The sequence below is a fragment of the Melospiza melodia genome, chromosome 6 (genome assembly GCF_035770615.1).
Source record: "Melospiza melodia melodia isolate bMelMel2 chromosome 6, bMelMel2.pri, whole genome shotgun sequence".
Classification (NCBI taxonomy): domain Eukaryota; kingdom Metazoa; phylum Chordata; class Aves; order Passeriformes; family Passerellidae; genus Melospiza; species Melospiza melodia.
In genome coordinates this window covers 75,290,795-75,310,515 of record NC_086199.1, presented here as the reverse complement: position 1 = coordinate 75,310,515, position 19,721 = coordinate 75,290,795, and the positions used below count along the sequence as shown (strand labels likewise).

Sequence of the window (19,721 nt, the reverse complement as noted above, 5' to 3'; positions counted from 1 at the left end):
GCCGCCGCCGGTTAACTCGCTGCTGGAGCGGCGCGGGGGACAGACACCCTCGCCCCTGCGGGGGGACGGTAACGCTCGCCACTCCGGGGACGGACGGAGACGTTCGCCACTCCAAGGACCTCCTGGGGCAAGGACACATTCGCCGCTGCGGGAACTTCCAGGGGGCCGGACACACTCGCCGCTCCGGGGACCTTTTTGGGGAAGGACCTGTTCGCCACTCGGAGGAGCTGCCGGGGAACGGGTGCGCCCGTCTCTCGGAGGAGCCGCGGGAGGACGCGCCCCGCCGCCGCTCGGGCGGCCCGGCGGAGTGAGCCGTGCCGGTGCAGCCCCGCGGCCGGCGGGCAGGCAGGCAGGCAGGCAGGCAGGTGCTCCCGCGGAGCGGGGAATGGAAGGCAGCGCTCCGGAGCCACGGCCGGCCCGCCTGGAGGCAACGGGCGGGCAACGCACCGGAGGGAGGATGAGGGCAAAAACAACTCAAGTGCGGGGGCTGTTTGCAGTGGGGCTTGTCCTCTGTAAATGCTGAGTGATTTCTATGGGAATTCAAAGCATTATGGCTTTAGAATTTAGTTTGAAGGGTTTTTTGTTGCTGTTGTGGTAGTTGTTTTCTCTATTATAGTTATTATGGGTTTCATAGCTTGCTTTCTGCTGCTTCTTCCCGATCAACACTGAAAACAGGAGGGCTGCCCCATCACAAGTGAGTCAGTAGACCTTTCTGCAGCCCTTGGAAGACAGCTCAAAGTACCGATAAATTTTCTTCTCTTATCCTGCAGCGTCAACTAACCCCTAAAACGCCGCTGGCTAACCAGGTGGAAGTGACCTGTGTTGTCCTTCACTGTTTAACAATATCCCAACCTTTACCTTACTGGAATAAGAATATCTTTTCTCTTTCACAGGACCCTGTACTTCTCAGGTAACATCTGATACCATGTCAGGCAACAGGAGTGTCATTCAAAGGGTGATGTCCCTGAGGTGCTGCATAGACCCCCAGTCCCACCTTGCAGCTGACTGCATGCTGCCTGTGCACAAAATGAGCAGCTTGGAACTTTCAGGTCTGTATTTCCCCATGGCAACAGTACCTAGGGACGATACAGTTTTCAGAAGGTGAGAGGAATTAGCCTGACCATCCTGGCCATCTTTGTGTAGTGCTGCATCTGCTGGGAATTAGGAGTCTTGAAACTTTAAAATAAGCAGTGGGGAAAACCCTCCCTGACATAAACTGTGATGTGGCAAGATGACTGAGTACTCTTAGACTGCTGCCATATTCCGGTGACAGCTTTTCCATAGAAATAGAAATTATTTCATTATAAAAAGTCGCTTAAGTGCTTTGGGTTTCTTCTTGGTTAAGATTATAGAAAGAGCATCAAATCCCGCATAGACCAAGCTTTTTATTTGACAACACTATTGCCTTAATTTTAACACATAACAAAAGTAAATAAAAAAACTTTCTCTTCTAATTGGGAGTAAAAAAAGAATGTAAGAAGTTACGTTAACGTTAACAATTAACAATGCTTCACAACTGAAGTGAAAACAAAGCAGTTTAATCTCTTCTACTCTGAACCATACATAAGGGTGTTTTCTAGTTACAGTTGTTGATGGCCAACTACTGCCATGTAGCATGTCTAGCCACCCTCAATACAGAGAGGCAAAGACACTGTCCATCATGGTTTGTGTTTATTACCTTAACTTCAGACATTGCTATAAAATCACATTTCATATCTTTGTTCCTTGCATGCCATGACATTCTGCACCATTACAATTATATCAGAAATTGTTGCTCACTCAGCAAGATTTCACTTTTTCCCCTTTCCTAAAGTATTGTTCAGGTTGAATATCTTTGAGTACCTTTGGTTTCTGTACTGAAAGAAATATGCAATATAATAAAATCTCCAGTGCTTTTTCTCCACATTCTGGATCCAGTCTCTAGGAAAGCTGTGTACTTTTGCATAGAAATAAAACTATTTCCTAAGCCCCAGTTCCAGGATCTTTAAGAAAGATTTAACTGAGTTTGTTTTTGTTTTGTTGGGGTTTTTCTGCTTGTTTGTTTTTGTGGTGTTTTTTAAATCACATTTCTAAGCAGTCAGAATTTAAAAGAAAAATAATAGCAGACTGTCAGTCTGTTCTGCTCAATGACATGACCATATAGGTTAAAAAACTGTACTGGTAAGCGTTCTTTTCACTCTCTTGTTTCCTTTCTTTGAATTAATTTTGAATATAGCACCTAAGGAAGTTACCATAGCCTATACAGGGTGATATCTTCCTTGGAAAATGACTGATGTCTATGTTAATAAAGCCAGAGTGCTGTTATCTCTCCAAAGGCACATGGACTGTTGTCCTGAGTCATACTGAAGTAGCATCTTAGTCTCCTTTAACAGGAACATTCTGCAGCTTGCAATGGAATCGATGTTCTGACAGGAGTCAGTCAAACAGATCAAACTTCGAGTTGCTGTTCTGGGGGACATGTTAGCATGGGGGTGCTGTACTGAGACTGGTTGTCACAGACCAAATTGGATTGAGCCTGGCCAGACTCAAAGGGCACAGGAAGCCAGAGTCTGTCTGCACACACTGCTTGAGCTGCTTCATTCTGTAGCATGTTCATAGTCTCCTCCATGTCTCAAAAACAGCATGAAATCAAGCACAACAAATGTTTTGCCTGGAATTTCAACAAGTAGGCAACAGAGTGGAGGAGTCAACTGGAAAGGAAATGGGAGATAATGAACAGGAGGATGACTTGTAGATGCCCTTGGAAATGAAGGTAAGTAAATAATGTTTGATGCAAAACAGAAGAGGGAACTAGGAGAATCCTTAAAATAGAAAAGTTATGTGGTTAATCAAATATGTAAAAAATCTTGGGTTGCAGTTTCAGAGTTGTTAATTCCAAGGTTGTGCAGAGCTCAGTCTCTCAGAAGTACTAAATTGATCTGTATGAGGTATGGCCATGGTGTCACATTACACTCATATTAGCTTCTGTCCATGCTACAGATTTTTTGATCTGCCTCTGGAATGACTGACAATAACTGATTGGTGCTTATTGTCTACTGGTACAAAGTTATCCCTTCAACATTTTTCTGAATACATTTGAATTAGGAGAATCAGTTAAATTGCATTCGTTGTTTCCATTTGATAGCTGGGGTGTATTTGATCATTAATAGGAGGCCTACAGTCAGCTTTGCTCTGTGGCATTTCCACTGGTCAATGGCTGTTGTGTTAGGAGCTGTGTTGGTTAATACTGGACGGAGAGGTATTAGGGCAGTCTTTGTATATCAACAAGAGAACAAGGGTCTTAGCTGCAAGGATGTTTTGGAGCTGCCAAACTGGTATATACCCTGGGTTCTAGGATCTACAAAGACATTTCAGTCAGACCTGACAGCTGACAAACAAGCTTGAGTGGCAGGTAAACTGGTGATGCTATCCACGGACACTCACAAAGAAGATAATAAGAGGGCTTTCAGGGAAGAGTTATAGCTCTGCTGAGCTCTAATTTCCTGCTAGTCATTCACAGAAGAGAGAAGACTCTGTTTTGAGTTTGGACAGGGGGAGGTATCTCATCTGAAATACAAATAAATTAATATCTCTCTGCAGATGATTTATGGATCTGCTCCTTTCCCCAGAGCTAACTCAGAGATAATGTACGAGGGTAACAGAAGACCAAGGATTTAAGTGAAGCATGATTGATTGTGTCAGGCAAGAAAGGATGAGATTTAAATACTCTTTTTGGGGTTCTGTTGAACCTTTGATTTGCTTTGGTTAATCCAGAGTGGAAACTGAGAAGTTTGGACACTGATAGTTGGATGTCTGTGGAGTGAGTCAGAGAGAGTGAATGTGTAACTAGGAAAGTGAAGCTGAGTCAAGGCTTTTATTCATTTGTTTATTTATACCAATATTTTTTATTTTTGAGGGGCAATAGAAAGAAAGGGTAAACCAAGAAGACTACATCATATTTTAGCAGCATCATTTTTTAAAAATAATTTTGCTTGTGTAATTTATTCCCTCTAGTAAAAATTTGGTGGCTTCTGGGCTTTTCTCCCTTTGCTTACTTTAATAGACCAGAAAGGTAGGAAAAACTAGGACTTTTTTCTCAAATGTCTCCCCTTGGGGCTTGCTGTTCTGCTATGTAGGTTTAACATGCAGCTAAACCAATCTAATGATTTGTGGCCACTCAAAGGTGGCTTTATTTTTTTGTGGCACTGTGTTCTGTCCCTTTCTTTGTACTGATGCTGCTACTTACTGGACCTGCTTGTCTGCCATGTGTTTATTTGGCTCATGGAAGCATCCCAATGAGTGCCAAAATCAGCACAAAACTAGTCTGGAGAGCCCAGCTGGGAGATGAGTTTTGGAGATGGGGGATGTCATATTCTTAGCTGCCATAAACAGTGAGGCTGACTCAGTGTGCCTTCTGGACTGAACTACTGGGGTAAGCTCTTCAAGAAGTGGGATTGTGAAATAAATCTCTCTTTCTATGTAAGTAATGAAAAGAGTTGGCAATTAAGGAAGAAATACATTGATGATGATGATTGATGTTAATACAACTCATCCTCATGGGATTATCTGGCATTTTACACCTCTGAGTTTTTTTCAGATTCTTTGCAAAACCTGCAAACTCTGTCAGATCCCTTCAGTGAGCTACCACTGACTCATCTTTTGGCTTAAGACGTAGTTTCACTGAGATCTGGCTGTATGATGGGTTAGTACAAGGAGTTTAAACCAGAAGAAATCCCAGTTTTTTTGCTGTGCTAGCTTTCTGCTCACTTAATTCCTTGAATCAAGCAGGCACCAGTATTTGCAGAATTGAGGCTAGAGAAGAATGCTGACAGGGACAAGGGGGAAGAGAATTGCCTTTTGAACAGAAGCTAAACCTTCTATCCACCTGGTTGCAATACAAGACTCCATCTTTAGGATGTATCCACCTGGTTGCAATACAAGACTCCATCTTTAGGATGGGGCTTCACAGTTGATTGAAACTGCTCTCATTCTGACTTCTTGAGGAAAGAAACCCTACTGCCTTCCTGGTATCAACCCTGTTAAAACAAACCCTGCTCAAAATGGCTTGTTTGCATATATAGTCATGGTGTTACCAGCATCGACAGAAGGAAGATAAATCACATTAGAAGTTGAAATGGGAGTTTGGCTTTTTTCTGTAGCTTGGGATGGGGCCCCAAAGAGAGTGTTATTAATGAGCTAGTGGGGACTACATGCAGCTCTTTGCTCATTGTCCGCTACCAGCAATTTAAGTCTTCACTGGAGCCTCTCTCCTTTGATATTCCGCGATCATTGATTTTCCTTTGAACACTGACTCATTTACCCTAGTCTTCTCCCTCCTAAAGGATGAGCTAATGTCATTATAAAAATAAATTCTTTTTTCTGTGGTCAGCAGAACAAGTGAAGCCTGGTTTCCTATGGATTTGTCCTGATGTGGTACTACTGTGTGGATTCTCATATGTATATTAAGCAGCGTCTGCGCATGCTTACTATTTTATCAGTGACAGCTTTTTCATCCATTTGGCTTTGCATTTCACTTGTTACCTTTGTACAAATTTAGAAGGAATTTAGCAATGGTTTAAACATGCTTTTTTGGCAAGGAAAGTGGGGGAAGTAATGGGACCCAGAGGCAGAAACACCAACATAGAGTAATTTCATAACCCTTCTTTCCTTAGGAAATCAGGCTAAAAATTAGTCTCTTGACAGAGACCTCACATCAGGCTACAGACACAGAAAAGTAAATGTTGCTCTTTACCATATAAAGGCTTTTCTTTACCTGCTGTAACAGATTTCTTATAAGTAAGGCTAAGCCAGCAGTTGGTGTTTACTTACTTGGTAATCTTCTCATCTTCAGCAATGTCCCTATCAGGTTTTAGGAACTTTTGGTTTGTTTGGTTTGGCTTTTTTTTTTTGTTGTTGTTTTTGTTTTTTTGGGTTGGTTTGGTTTGGTTTTGGGTGTTTTTTAGGGTTTGGTTTTTTGCCAGAGTGCCTTCATGCATCAGTTGCCTTCACTTATTTTTAATTTAATTTTTATACTTGAATAAATGGCTATGTAGATTTAAGACAAGGTGTTAAAAAGACTTGTGGCTTACAGGACACTGTAATGTCAATGATGCCATGAAAAATAAAGGCTTTAAATGCAACCAGGGATACATTCCTTTTACTTGGAGAAAAGCTAGCATCTTCTCTGTGAGGTTTTCACAGTGTAATAAAATAGAAACTATTTTATAGAAATATTATTTCTTTTATATAAAATAAATATTGGGGTATTTTAATTTTTCTCCGTTGTAACTTTACGCTTCTATTACTTTAGAAATGAAAATAAACAATTTATTTGCAGATTTGTTCAGTATTTTGTGCTTATCTTGAGGTCTGACAGAGTTGTCTTAAGGATGCCTTGCCTACCCCACAGTAGGGCAGCTGGATCCTGGAGCCCAGCTGCATCATCTTGGTTCTCTTTCCAATCACTTGGGCCTTGAAATGTCTGTTGTGCCCCCAGGTGTTACCTTTTGTCCTTGAACTAGTTTACAGATGGATCAGTTCCATGATTTTCTGACCCTGTCATTACAGATACGTGGGTGCTGGAGCAAGGGAGCAGGGAGTGAGCAGTCAGTCACAGGTACAACAGGAAAGGTGAGACTATCCATCCAAGTGGCAATCCAGGTTTATGCTAGATTCCAATGACCATGCAAAATAAAGCACTATACCTTAAGGGATATGTGTGAAGGGAAGGGAGAGGGAGAGAAACAGGCAGAACATGTCCATCTGACTGTGGGAGCTCAGGTACTGCCAGAGCCCTCCAGCTTTCTCTCCTGAGCATGCACATGATGCACCTTTCTCCTGAGCACAAGTCGTGTGAGCAGCTTCAGAGTCGTGCTGGCTCCTGCATGGTGACCTGCAGTTCAGCTGGTCAGCTGTGCCTGGTGCATCGCAGCACAGGGATGGATGGATGGAGAAGCTGCAGGCAGGCTGTGGCTGAAAGGGAGATGCAGACCTTCCCTCTAGAGGAGAATGAGGCACAGACAAGGTGTGAGTTACTGCAGTGAGATTGCGACGCTTCGTAACGCAGCGAATTAATACAAAAATGGATCCATGTCTCGTGACTGTAGAGCAAGACTGAGAGGCTTTGCAGAAACAGTTATGTTTTTGTATTTGTACATTGGAATTTTGAATTTGTACATTTGTACATTTTGTATTTGTACATTCAAAATACAGATGGAAGTCAATGGAAAACAAAACTGTGATCCTACCCCAGCACCAATGAGATCTGACACAGCCACACCATGCTGGCATAGATCTAGTCATTAGAACAAGTAGCTGCTTAACCTTTAATAGCCTTGACATCTTATTTCTGATAAGGAGAGGGCCTTATTTGCTCAGAAAAGTGTTCTGAAAATCACCTGTTTTCCTTGAGAGCTATCAGGATGTCTGAGTACCTCATTCCTGAATTAAGAAAAAAAAGAAGGGGGAAAATAAAGATGAGTTACAGACTGAGAAAAATACTGCTTCTATAGAATATTTTTGCCAGTACCAACCATTAGCTTCTCTGTTGCACTCTTTGGACAACAGGTCTGCTAAATACCAAATCTCTGCTAGGGAGATCCTCCTACTGTGATGACAAGTGGCAAAGTTAAAACAGAGTTTGATGCCGTTAAATTGAATTAGCACAGTGTTTTCTGTGGGTTCAGTCTCTAAATAGATACAGCTTGGTGGAAAGCTAACAGCACAAAATCTGGGAGCTACTGAGAATTGCAAAGGAATTTGAAGAAATTGGGTGCTCAGATCCTCTCACTTGGAATGGAATTTGGGCTGGAAACTCGTTTGCTTTTTAACAGGGATGACCTCAAACCTTGACGATCGTAACTCTGGATACAGCATCTGCCTGTACACTCACTGTCCAGGTTTTGTGGTGTCGATATTCTAACATTCCTATTTCTCCATACACACGGGGGAACAATCACTTGTCATGATTAAGTGACATGTTCCTCTGTTAATTTCTTAGCGGTCTCCATTTGATTTGTTCCCTCTTTGTTTTCTTCCAGTTTGCCACTTTGGAGGTGGCTCCGATTTGCTGTTTATTTTCCCGGCTGCCTTTGTTCTTTACTTCCCGCTCTATCTGGTCCCTCCTGCCCCAGGGGTTTCGCGGCGCTCTGCGTGTGAGTGACTTCACGGCCGCTGCGGCTCGCTGCTCAATCCCTCCCTAGTCGCAGACAACACACTGCACATTTCACTCCAAAAACCCGCTTTGAAAAGAGGCGGCCTTTCAGTGTTCCTGCCAGCGTTTTTCCCGTCCGAAGGCACGCTGGCGCCTGCCCAGCCGCCCCGCCGCTAGCTGCCGTACAACATGGCGGCGCCCGCCGCCCACTCGCACCGCCGGCACAGAGGAAGCGTCCGCCGCTCTAAGGCTCCCGGTGTGTGTGGCGACTGCCCCGCGGGGCGTTCCTGCGGCCGGACGCAGCCGTTCGGCGGGACGCAGGCAGCGGGCGGATCGGTGGGCGCTCGGCGGGGCCGCGGGCGGGCGGCGGGCCCGGGCGCGGGGGAGAGGAGAGGCTGCTGCGCGCATCCTGGAGAGGCCGCGGCTGCGGCTGCAGGTGCGCCGGTGCGCGGTCCGGTGCGCCCGCGGCCTCCCGCATGCTCGCTCCCGGCGTTCGGGCCTCTTCCCGGGGTAGATAACCGCGACCGAACCTAAAGCGGGCAGCGCGTTCCCCCTGATGCCGAGGGGAGCCGCGGACGCCCCCGCTTGCCCCATCCCGGCGGGCCTGGCAGCGGCCCGGAGGAGCGCTCGGCTGGGATCCCGGGCCCGCCCCCGGGCCTCGGCGCGCCGCTGCCGCCGGGGCTCAGCGGGGGCCGGGGCGTCTTACCGGGGCTTCTCCTGCCCCGGCGGGGGACCCGCACGAGGATCACAGGCACCCCCGGTTCCCTGAGGGGCAGTGGCTGTTGGACAGGGCTGCGGGCGGGCTCGTTGCCCCCGGTGCTGGCACTCAGTTTACGGGGGGGCCGCGCACCGCCTGTTGCTTCGGGCTGCTCGGGCAGGTCCCTGGGCCGTGCTCGGCTGCTGGGAGCGGCTGTGCCGCATCGATGCTGGAGTAGCATCGACACCCGAACTTCTCCTTGTGGGGAAGCGAGTGCAAGGACAGCCTTTAGAAACAACGTGATGGGCTGGGATAGAGGAGCAGGACTGATTTCAGTTTATTGAAGGGGTACTAAGCTTCTGTATGATAGAGGGACAGCTAAATAAGATGCTGCTGTTTTAGGGCTTTTCAGTGCCCAAAGACCATTTGACCCTAGTATGGATGTGAATGTGATGGACAAATAAATGCCTGTTATTTACTAATGCGTGAACGGACGTGCTTATTCTGCAGCAATTTCATTTTGGCCTTGTTTAGATTGATCTAGTTACAAACTGAACTAAAAGGTGTTGATAATAACTGTGACTAGGTTATTTTTGGAATAGCAGAGTTTGTGGAAGTTGCACCAGTTTAATTGAATGGATTCCCTTTAAAAGTTTTTAGTGGTGTGATCAACAGCAGCGTTCAGTGTCCTCTTCCTGCCCAATCCATCACTGCAGCAGTCTGTCCCCAGGCCCCCAGTCTATCAAAGTGGGACCCGGAACTTTTTTCTGTCAGGATTACAAGTTATGGCTAGAACCTTATTGTGATAGCATTGCATGTGTTTAATATCTCTAAACACATTTTATTAAGTTGTCTTTAATTTCTTCCTCTCTTATTTTTCACTGCAGGCATGATGAAATCCCACAAGGCTGTTTTGAGAGGATGAGGTGAAGAGGGAGAAAGGGCAATAAAAAATGGCCAAGCAAACAGCCGTGACGATTACTTTGGCGACCCTGCTGGGTGTTGCACTGGGGGGCCTGGTTTTGTGGAAAGCGACCCAGCATCGGAAAGGAAAAACACGCTGTAGCAATCAGCAAGAGGAAGCAGCAGCAAAGTCAGGAGATGAGAAACTCATTAAAGCAGAGGATAAGAAGGTGCTTTCCTTCTTCAGATCTCCCACCTTTTGCTGGATAGAGAGGACCCTTGGTGCAGACATAGTGATAGTTTCAGAGCAGGAGGAGTGGGATCATGCTGAACCATTGCTGAAGAAGGAGCTGGAGAAGTGGCCGGTTCTTGGAATCGATTGTGAATGGGTGAGTGATCAAGAAGCTCCTCTCCTTCCTTTAGATTGCAAATTGCATGGGGAAATCATTGAAGGTGGAACAATTTCTTTGCTTAAACAGATACCACGGTGTGTTGACTATTGAAACTGTAATTGTCGGTCATGATGGCAGTGAAGCAGATGCTAATTTTGATTCTTCTTACGTTTAAATATGCTAAGTTTTTGATTCACCAGATGTATTTGTTTCCTGAGTTCCGTCATAAGTCGACTTTACTAAATATAGTAACAGTTGTATGGCTAAATATAGCATTATGTGTTTTGTGTAATATCTCTTTAAAGGTGATTTACTAGAAAGTAGCTTGACTTACGCTATTTTAAATCTAGCTACATATTCAAGAAACAATATCTTAAGAATGTTAAGTCCGAAAAGGAGGATAATACTGATACATAGATAAAACTCACTGGGACAACCAAAAAACAAAGTTCCTCTTCTGCTTGTACATTTGCATGTGTGATATCTCAAACAGGCTTTAAGTAATTTATAAAGCCTGGCTTTGCCATTGTTTTTACTGGAAATTTACTCACCCCACAGTCATTAGTATAAGCCACAGCTAAGCAATATATTTGCCATACACGTTCATATAGTGGGTGGCTTTGTGTTGATGTGGATTCTGAAATGTTTCTGATTTGTTCTACCAGCTCAGCTATGAAGGGGAAGGGTGAAAGGGGGAAAGATTGTCATGTGGGAATGTGGCAAGAAGTAGCTTGGGCACAGTAACACTGTGAAAAAGACCACACAATTTGCCATGAATTTTTAGAGACATGTAACAATACTTTACTGTGTAAACAGTACTGTGTAATACAATACTGTGTAAACTGATAAGTATTTCCTGCTTTCGGCGGCCTTTTTTGCAATTTGCTTCAGGTCTGGTATTACTAATAATACAATAACCCGGACTCTCATTTTTTATTTCATTGCAGGTATCTGTGGAGGGAAAAGCAAATCCTGTATCCCTGTTGCAGATGGCTTCTTCCAGTGGCCTCTGCATTCTTGTTCGGTTGCCCAGGCTTGTTGCCGGTGGCCAGACTCTTCCAAAGACCCTGGTGGACATCATGGCAGATAGTGCCGTGTTGAAAGTTGGGGTAGGATGCTGGGAAGATGCTTGCAAATTGCTTCATGATTATGGTCTTCCAGTCAAAGGGAGCATGGATCTCCGGTATTTGGCCATGAGACAGCGGTAAGTGCCTGAACACAGAGGTAGGTCCAGCTTGAGGCCTCATTTGTTGGAAAGTTGGAAATGTATCTTAGGTGATTTGTATAAGCTGAATGATATCGGGCTGGTATGTCTGGAATTCTTAGGGTGGCTTTAGAAAATATGCATTGATAGCTGTAGCCCAAGAGCCTGTGATGCTTCTATTCTGTGATCTTAAGGGAAGTGAAATCTTAATGAGGATTTCATTTGCTAATTGTGTCCGTTAGTCTTCTCTCACAGACTGATACCTTTGTGGACTTCTCTGTGTACCATGCTTCAGCTCTTAAGAAGTCCAGGCACAGCGATTTAATGCAGTAAGAATGAACACTGTGTCAGCAGATGTTTGAATGCCAAGAAGTGTGAGTTAAATGTGCACAGGGCATGTAAACGGAACTGTTGAATTTCAAGATTTCTTGAAATGTTACTAAATAAACCAGTTCCAATTTTCTCTTTTAATAACAGTTCTTCTATGGAAGGGTTACACTTGTGATGCCATTTTCTTATCTTTTACTCTTCCTGAAACAAGATGTTTTACTTGCAAATATTCTTCATGTACAATTATATGTGTGCCTGGGTATGGTGTTTGTGATCTGGGCCACACGTTTTCTGACCTATTGGTGCCTTTTTAACACTGAGGATGGGCTTCTTGTCTCCAGTGGCTAGGATTCTTCCTGGTTCTTGGGCTTCTCATGAATCCCTAGGACAAGTGGTCCATCACTGAATCATGGGCCTCTTTAGTTCAGAAGGGAGTAGTTCAGAGCCAAACACTTCAGCCTTACATGTTACTAACTCCCAGCCTTGCCTGCTTTGCATATTGCAGACACGAGATAATTACTAAATCTAGAAAGGACATTTTAGTAGAGGTGGGGAGAGGGCCTGTAAAGCTGAGAGGCAGCTGTGTGCTGTTTGAGTCATGCATCATGTGCATTGTGTTCTCGCAGGTTCTCTTCAGAGGCCATCTGAATTTGCATGAGTGTATAGTTTCATTTTTAATATATTTGTTTCACTTTCTTTGTTGAATTGAAGGAAGGATCTACTTCACAACTGCCTTAGCCTTAAGTCTTTAGCTGAAAAAGTCCTGAACTTCCCACTTGACAAATCTCCTCATGTGCGTTGCAGCAACTGGGAAGCAGAAGAACTGACACCAGATCAGGTGTGTTCCCCACTTCAACTTACTGTTTTGTGAAGAAAAGTAACCTTCTTAGTTGCAAAAGAGGATTTACAACAGGGAGATCTGAGCCTTTTCAAATTATTCCTCAAACCCTTATGTGTGACGGGGCCTAAAGTTAATTTCAGACTCACTGCCTGCATTCCCCTCCTTTTCCTTTAAGATAATTTTCTGCTATTCTCCCTGGATTCTTTACCGTTTTCCTTTAGTCCTGAACGATCTATGAGACAAGATACCTTGAAGAAGTGTTTCCAAAACCTCACCTTTTTATTATTTTCTTCAGTCTGTATCGGTCAGTGCAATATTAGAGAGACCCTGGAAATCTTGTTCACCTTCTTTAGAGCACTGAGTTTTCCCCGACTGCCCAGTTTCTTTAGTCAAGCTGCACATGCCTGCAGAAGCAATGACCAGCAGAGGGAGTGACAGGACAAAAAACCGTGCTGAATACTCTTGGCCAGTGTGCCAAAAGGGAACTTTTTACGAAGGAGGGATTGGTGGGATGTGAGAATGTCTGACCTAAATACATTTTCAGTCCCTTGCAGTTCCTGGGGGCACTACCCCAAGGTAGTGGGATGTGGTGTTGTTATGAAAGTGCCACTCAACTGGCAAAATTAAAAAGGAAATTAATCCAGCTTCTGGTTTTACTGTACCTTCTGCTAAAGACTGATAATGTTGGGAGTATTTGCTGTTTGTCAGTATCTTAATTTCTGTGCTTTTCTGCAGGTTCTCTATGCTGCTAGGGATGCCCAGGTCTCAATGGCTCTGTTCTTCCGTTTGCTGGGGTTTACCAGCCTCCCTGCTACATCTGAAGGTGAAAACTCTGTCACTGCTTGGGAGAAAGCCCGGAGTAAATGCCAGGGCTTGGTGGATATCCCATTTAGAGGAAGAAAGAGTGGCAGCACAGGAGAGGAGAAGAGTGGAGAGGGACGTTCCCCTCAGAAAACAAAGAATCGGAAGTCCTGCATGAACGGCCAGCCCTCTGGCAATCAGCAAATGAGAGATCCGCGGAGGCAGAAGCGAAAGCCTCTGGGTGTGGGATATTCTGCAAGGTGAGTGTAAGAGCACATCTTACTCTTTGCACTGCATGTGGAAAGCCCTGAGTGTTGCCTCATGCTCTAGTCATTAAACAAAGTAGCTCATGCGAGCTAGGAAAGGCAGCACAGGACCTAACAGTCATGGGGGTCAGATCCTGTTTCTGTTTTCCTCATTTTCCTCTAGGTGATATCGAAAGTGGAGGCAGCACTCAGATCTCTACTTAGATCATGAGCAAGCTGAGGTATTAAGTTTTACCCTTCCTTCCTTCCTTCCTTCCTTCCTTTACCCTTCCTTCCTTCCTTCCTGTGTGGAAGCATTAGCCAGAGAGCAGAATCCTAGCAGGAGGCAGTTGGCTTTCCAGGTGTTATTCTTGGGTGTCCAGGGTGTCCTGAGCAGGGCTAGGAGTTGGACTCAATGATCCTGGAGGGTCCCTTCCAACTTGGCATGTTCTGTGATTCTGTGATTCTGCTGCTCAAACAGCTGTGCCCTGTCTTCTCCAAGGAAAAGGTGGCAATTGCATGGAGCTTGTCCTTTCATCAGGATCTGCCTCGTGGACTGTTGTTTTCCCTTTGCTGTCCCATGTCACTGTGGCCACAGAGATAGCAGGGCTGAAAGCTGAGGTTAGCAGGGGTAAAACATATTGTGTGAGGAACCAGAGGGTACAGGGAGGAACAGCCTGTGGTAGCAGCAAAGCAGTGCCCTTCTCTGTTGGCCAGGGGGCAAGAGGAAAGAATAGTGCTGCTTTATTTAGCCTTGCAGAGATGGCTGTTGCTGGATTCAGGATTACCATCCTTGCAGGTGATTTTTTGGAGTGAATCCTAAATTCTAAGGAGCTTTTGCTAGCAAGAGTTCAGTTGTTTTTAAATTAAAAACAAGTTGGAAAAGTTGCTTTAAGCTCAGTGCAGTGGAAGATCTGGAGTATCTGTATGTTTGCTTTTGTTAGGATACAATCTAATAAAATTTGTCATTGGACATAACTAAAATTACATGAAAATATCATTGGGAAAGAAATAAATTTTTGTATTTGTTTTCTTTTTTTCAAGTTTATTGGATTGGCAATGGAGAAATTTTAGTGTAGTCAATAGCATTGATTTCATTAGCAGTAATTAACAGTATTCTGTTTTACAGAGCAAGTCCCTCATATTTATTTTAATTTTTTTTTGGAGGCTGTGTAATACAAAACAGGAGGACTGCATCTCATGGGAGGATTAAAATTTAAACAAAATTACATTCCAAGATAAATTAAGATCTCTCCATATATGTTTATTTACTTTTTGTTTTTAACTGTGCTTGACTTCATGAGAGATCTGTAGACTCACTGCTTTTTACAGTATTTACTGCAATGTGGCTCTAGTCTGTGATAACACTGGATATGGTTCCCAAAGTCCTTTTTCACTCTTCCGTTCTGTTTAAGTCTGTTTAGTTTTAATGTTTATTCATTTAGAGCTGGGAAGTACTGAAATTATCATGGTGGCTGAGTTGAGCTGTGGATGCTCAGTGGAAGGAGATGGCCTATGAATCAACCTTTTTAACTGGTAGAGCTCTGCTGAGAACTAATTTGTACAATCTCGCTGTAGAGAGGAAAGGAAGCTTTTCTGCAGTGTATTGTGACATCTCTGGCCAGCTCCTCCCAGGTGCTCTCTGAGCCCAGCCTGCTCCATGCTTCAATTTTGTTTGAAGGAGGTTGGCAGAGTAAGGAATGTTTTCTGCAAAACAGAGCCCTTCCACACACTGCCACAAACTGCCAGAGGCCGCTCACACAGGACTTCTTGTCACTGCCAAAGATTGTGTTTGAGGGCATCAGTGTTTGTTATTCTCCTGAACTCATGTGTTCAAGTTCCCAGTGCTGAACTCATGTGTTCAGGTTCCCAGTGCAGAAGTGTTTTTGGACCATTTCTCTTGAGTGAATAAAGTGTTTGCTATTCACACTAAATTTTAGAAAAGTTTTCATTAAAAAGCACTAAAATCCAAGCTTAGGCAGCTGATCCTTGAAAGTGCCTTGCCTGTAAGTTAGCGGTCTCTTTGAGCTTACTCTTAGCTCATCATCTTTTGTAACTTCAATTCTTTTTTGTTTTCTATTTCAATTTTTTTTTTAAATGCTGTCTTCACTGATGACATGTCTTGAAAACTGGGATTCAAGAGTTACAATTCTGTTGGCAGCAGGAGAGCAAAGATACCTTAGAGTCAGTTGGTGAGCCCTGGATAAATTTTCAGATGTACTGCTTCCCTAAGCAGCAGACTGTGGAGTCTCAGCAGCCTCAAGTTTGTGTTTAGGGGTACTCCTGTGGTTCAGAGGAAGCTGCCTGAAATGCAGTGTGGCACACAGGGCTACAGAAAGGTCTGGGGTTTTTGCATGCTATTACAGCTGCTATAGTATTGGCCTTGTTTCATAGAAAATCTCCACTGTATGACAACTGCTTCCTGCATGCACCAGATGGACAGCCCCTGTGCACTTGTGATCGCAAGAAGGCTCAGTGGTATTTGGACAAGGGGATTGGAGGTAGGCATACCATTTTCCTGTTGGTATTTGAAATGCTCCTCTCTCTCTCCTCTCTCTCCCCTCTCTCTCTCCTCTCTCTCTTCTCTCTTTCCCCTCTCTCTCATCTTCCTAATGGAGCATGATTTTTTTGGTATCCTTTGTTATTGGAAGTAGTGTTGGGGATTCACTAGGATGACTCTTACATTGTAGCATTGTTATTTTAGCTCTCCAATGCAATTTGTATTGAATATTTTCTCTTTGCCTTTATCCTTTTAGAGCTAGTTAGCACAGACCCTTTTGTTGTGAAGCTGCGTTTTGAGCCTTCAGGACGTCCCGAGTCCCAGGTTGATTATTATCTGACAGTCAAAGAAAACCTCTGTGTTGTGTGTGGCAAGCGAGAATCCTATATCCGGTGAGTTGGTTAGTGGGTAGGAGGTAATTGCATCTTCTAAAACAGGGCTGAGGTCTGCATCAACTTTGGCATCCAGAAGCTTGGTTAGTGGCCTGAAACATTGTGCTTCTTCATGTCCTGGATGGGACACTGTTTGAGTGCTCTGCAGTTGTTTGGGTGTATGAAACACTGAAGAGACCAGCCTTTCCTGTTACAGAGGCAGGAGATACTGATCCTAGGAGAGATCAAAGCCTGTGGAACATGTATGTGCTGCAGTTTGAGTGGCAGGGGCAGCCGTGTGCTGACACACACTGGGTGAGTGGCATACCACCCGAAAAGAGCTGTACTATTCCTTCCACTACTTAATCCTTTACTTTTGAAAGGTTTAAGTGAGCTTAAAGCTCATGAGGTCAAAAAGAACAAGATTTTTCTCTTTGTCTTTTTGTCTGCTACTGATTAGTTGAGAAGTATACTTCTCATAGTGCATTACTTGATTTTTAGGTCACTTTTTTTTTACAGTAGGAATCTTTAATTGAAAGTGATGAATTTTTGGAAAGGAAAATAGAGAAATGCAGAAAATTTGGTGAGAGAACTACAAATGAAAATAATAAAAATAATCCCTTTCTGTACTACCTGTCCTGGTAATCTTTGCTTACCTGGACTTCTGGTTTTAGCTGAGCCTTTCTGGGGCAGGAGGAGGAGGAACTGGGTAGCAGCAGCTCCAGACAAATGCAATGAGCTGCCTGTTTTGTCTTCTCTAGGAAGAATGTTGTTCCTCACGAATACCGAAGACACTTCCCCATCCAGATGAAGGACCACAACTCACACGATGTGCTCCTCCTCTGCACGTCCTGCCACGCCATCTCCAATTACTATGACAACCACCTGAAGCAGCAGCTGGCCCAGGAGTTCGGGGCTCCCATCGGCTCCGAGGAAGGCGTGCGGCTCCTGGAGGACCCTCTGCGCAGGCAAGTGCGCTCGGGGGCGCGCGCCCTGCTGCATGCAGACAGCCTGCCTGGGCCCCGCAGGGCAGAGCTGCTGCGAGGCATCAAGGACTTCTATAGCACAGACACAGTCACTCCAGAGATGCTCCAGGCAGCAGCTGATCTGGAAACCAGGTATAGCAAGCCCATGTAGGCTGAGTGTAAGGTTTTTAGTTGTTTGTATTGCGTTTCCTGCTGGTTTTGTTTTTGTTTATACCCATCTCCCCTCAACCCACCATTGGTCTCTGAACTGCAGCTCTTGTTTCTTTCCCTCTTTCTATTCTTCCTCACCAGTCTTCTGTTCTTGCTCTCCATCTTCCCCTCCAACATTTTTGTACTTCTTTTGAAGGACAGATCAGGAAAAGAGTCTGAAGGACAGTCATATCAGAAGTCTTCTTCACTTTCTCAAAGTCTCCCCAAAAATCTTAAGTGTCTAGTCTCTGTTTGAAATTAGTATCTTCTTCTTGTGCTCGCTGTTGTTTGTAAAGTGCAGATGTTGTAACTCAGAACTCATCCAGGCAGGGAATTCAGTGACAGGCTCAGCACTCTGAAGGGTCATATAATTCTTGCCTTGAGAAATTTTCAGTCTCCTGAGGAGCTTGTAATGGACCTTAAGAGATTTGTTTAGTGTTGCTGTAAAGAAGAACACTTTCTCCATTCAGAGAAACCAGCTTTACAGTGTAACTGTGTTCCAGAAAGCAGTCTGGCATTGAAGCAAAGCTTAAAAATCTCCCTCTTGGTTAGCTTACCCTTTTTCTGTAACTAAACTCTGCAGCTGAAAGTATCTTCAGTGTCTTGCTGTTCACTGGAGACAGATCTGGAGTCTGACAGCGGGCTTGTGCAAAAATAAATTGTGCTTGTGTCCTGGCAGGATCTGCAATGAGAGCTACGTGCCACACGGACTGAAGGTGGTGCAGTGTTGTGCTAAAGGAGGCCTGCGCTCTCTCATGCAGCTGGAAAGACGCTGGCGGCAGCATTTCTTGGACAGCATGAAGCCCAAACACCTCCCAGAGCAATGGTCAGTGGACCATAACCATGTGAAGTTGATCCAAAAGTATGGGGAGGATCTTCAGATCAAGCTGTCATGAAACTAACTTCCTGGACTCTGGACAGTGTCTAACGGACATGTGTAACTGAAGATGGAAAGACTGTTTTTATTTCTACATCTCCACTAACACCTGGGGCCTGGGTTTGCAAAAAGGCAGCAGTAGATCTGCCAGATTTGCCAGTTAAAATTAAATTTGGTGGTTTGTAGAGTTAAATCTTTGAACTTTCATGTAGTTTGGAAGTTTAATCCTACTCTATCACTTACTAGTTCAGGGCAAGAGTGGTATGATAAGGGAACTTGTCTTCTCAAAGTGACTATGAATAATCATTTTCTTGCTCCCAGGATGTCTGATGCCTCCAGACCATTTCTCATATAAAGTGAGTTCAGAGAAAGGCAACAAAAGCACAATAGATTAATGTTTCTGGATTTTTCTGACATACATATGTGCCCTTAGCTTTACCTTGAGGCCAGCAGGAGCAGGGAGGTCATCCTTCCCCTGTGCTTGGCACTGGTGAGGCACCTTGAGTTTTGTGTCCAGTTCTGGGCCCCTCAGTTTGGGAAGGACATTGAGATGCTTGAGCACATCCAGGGGAGGACAATGAGGCTGGTGAGGGGCTTGGAACACAAGCCCTGTGAGAAACAACTGAGAGAGCTGGGGGTGCTTAGCCTGGAGAAAAGGAGGCTCAGAGGTGACCTACTCACTCTCTACAGCTCCCTGAAAGGTGGTTGTAGTCTGGTGGAGGTTGGTCTCCAGGCAGGAACTGACAGAACCAGAGGTCACAGTCCTAAGCTGCGCCAAGGGAAGTGTAGGTTGGGTATTAGGAAAACGTTTTTTACATAAAGGGTCATAAAGTATTGAAATAGTTTGCCTGGGGTGGTAGTGGAGTTACCATCCCTGGATATGTTAAAAAAAAGACTGGACGTGGCACTCAGTGCCATGGTCTAGTTGAGGTGTTAGGGCTGGGTTGGATTTGATGATCTTGAAGGTCTCTTCCAGCCTAGTGATTTGGTGAGGGTCTTCTTGGTAAAAATCTTTCTTTGCTTTCAGTGCAGTTGTATTCATAAGAGTTCTTTCTAGAGAAGACTTCTTGCCAGAGAGAGATTCCTTGCAGGGAAGAAGCAAAGAAAGCTTATTTTTTGCAGATTCTGAGCTGTCCCAGCATTGCAGATAGGCCTCAGCAAGTTTCCAGATGGCAAGTGCCTGATGAGAAGTGACACTCTGGCAGTATGGAAATACCCATGACAAGTCTTTTGTTAAACAGCTTTCAGTAACAC

The 19,721-nt window shown here is 44.6% G+C and overlaps 1 protein-coding gene across 9 annotated transcripts; it reads left to right on the top strand.

Annotated features, from left to right (window-relative positions):
- The first annotated feature begins 25 nt into the window (after positions 1–25).
- EXD2 (exonuclease 3'-5' domain containing 2) lies at positions 26–18,668 on the top strand. Of its 9 annotated transcripts, XM_063159267.1 has the most exons (11): positions 26–241; positions 894–1,049; positions 2,373–2,752; positions 9,716–10,120; positions 11,071–11,327; positions 12,369–12,495; positions 13,234–13,559; positions 15,939–16,045; positions 16,301–16,436; positions 17,177–17,533; positions 18,270–18,668. In XM_063159267.1, the coding sequence occupies exons 4-11, from the start codon at positions 9,782–9,784 to the stop codon at positions 18,484–18,486; spliced, it is 1,866 nt and encodes a 621-aa protein (XP_063015337.1). In that variant the 5' UTR covers positions 26–241; positions 894–1,049; positions 2,373–2,752; positions 9,716–9,781; the 3' UTR covers positions 18,487–18,668. The 9 variants fall into 9 exon arrangements, with proteins under 9 accessions (XP_063015337.1, XP_063015336.1, XP_063015345.1 ...); XM_063159266.1 differs by lacking the exon at positions 26–241 and having other exon boundaries at positions 411–1,049; XM_063159275.1 differs by lacking the exon at positions 26–241 and having other exon boundaries at positions 412–1,049; positions 17,177–17,383.
- Positions 18,669–19,721: the final 1,053 nt, after the last annotated feature.

Coding starts and splice junctions, on each gene's coding strand:
- EXD2 (XM_063159267.1), top strand. CDS start 9,782: ATGGCCAAGCAAACAGCCGTGACGATTACTTTGGCGACCCTGCTGGGT. Junction 16,046..16,300: donor TTTGGACAAGGGGATTGGAG/GTAGGCATACCA, acceptor TTATCCTTTTAG/AGCTAGTTAGCACAGACCCT. Junction 16,437..17,176: donor AAGCGAGAATCCTATATCCG/GTGAGTTGGTTA, acceptor TGTCTTCTCTAG/GAAGAATGTTGTTCCTCACG.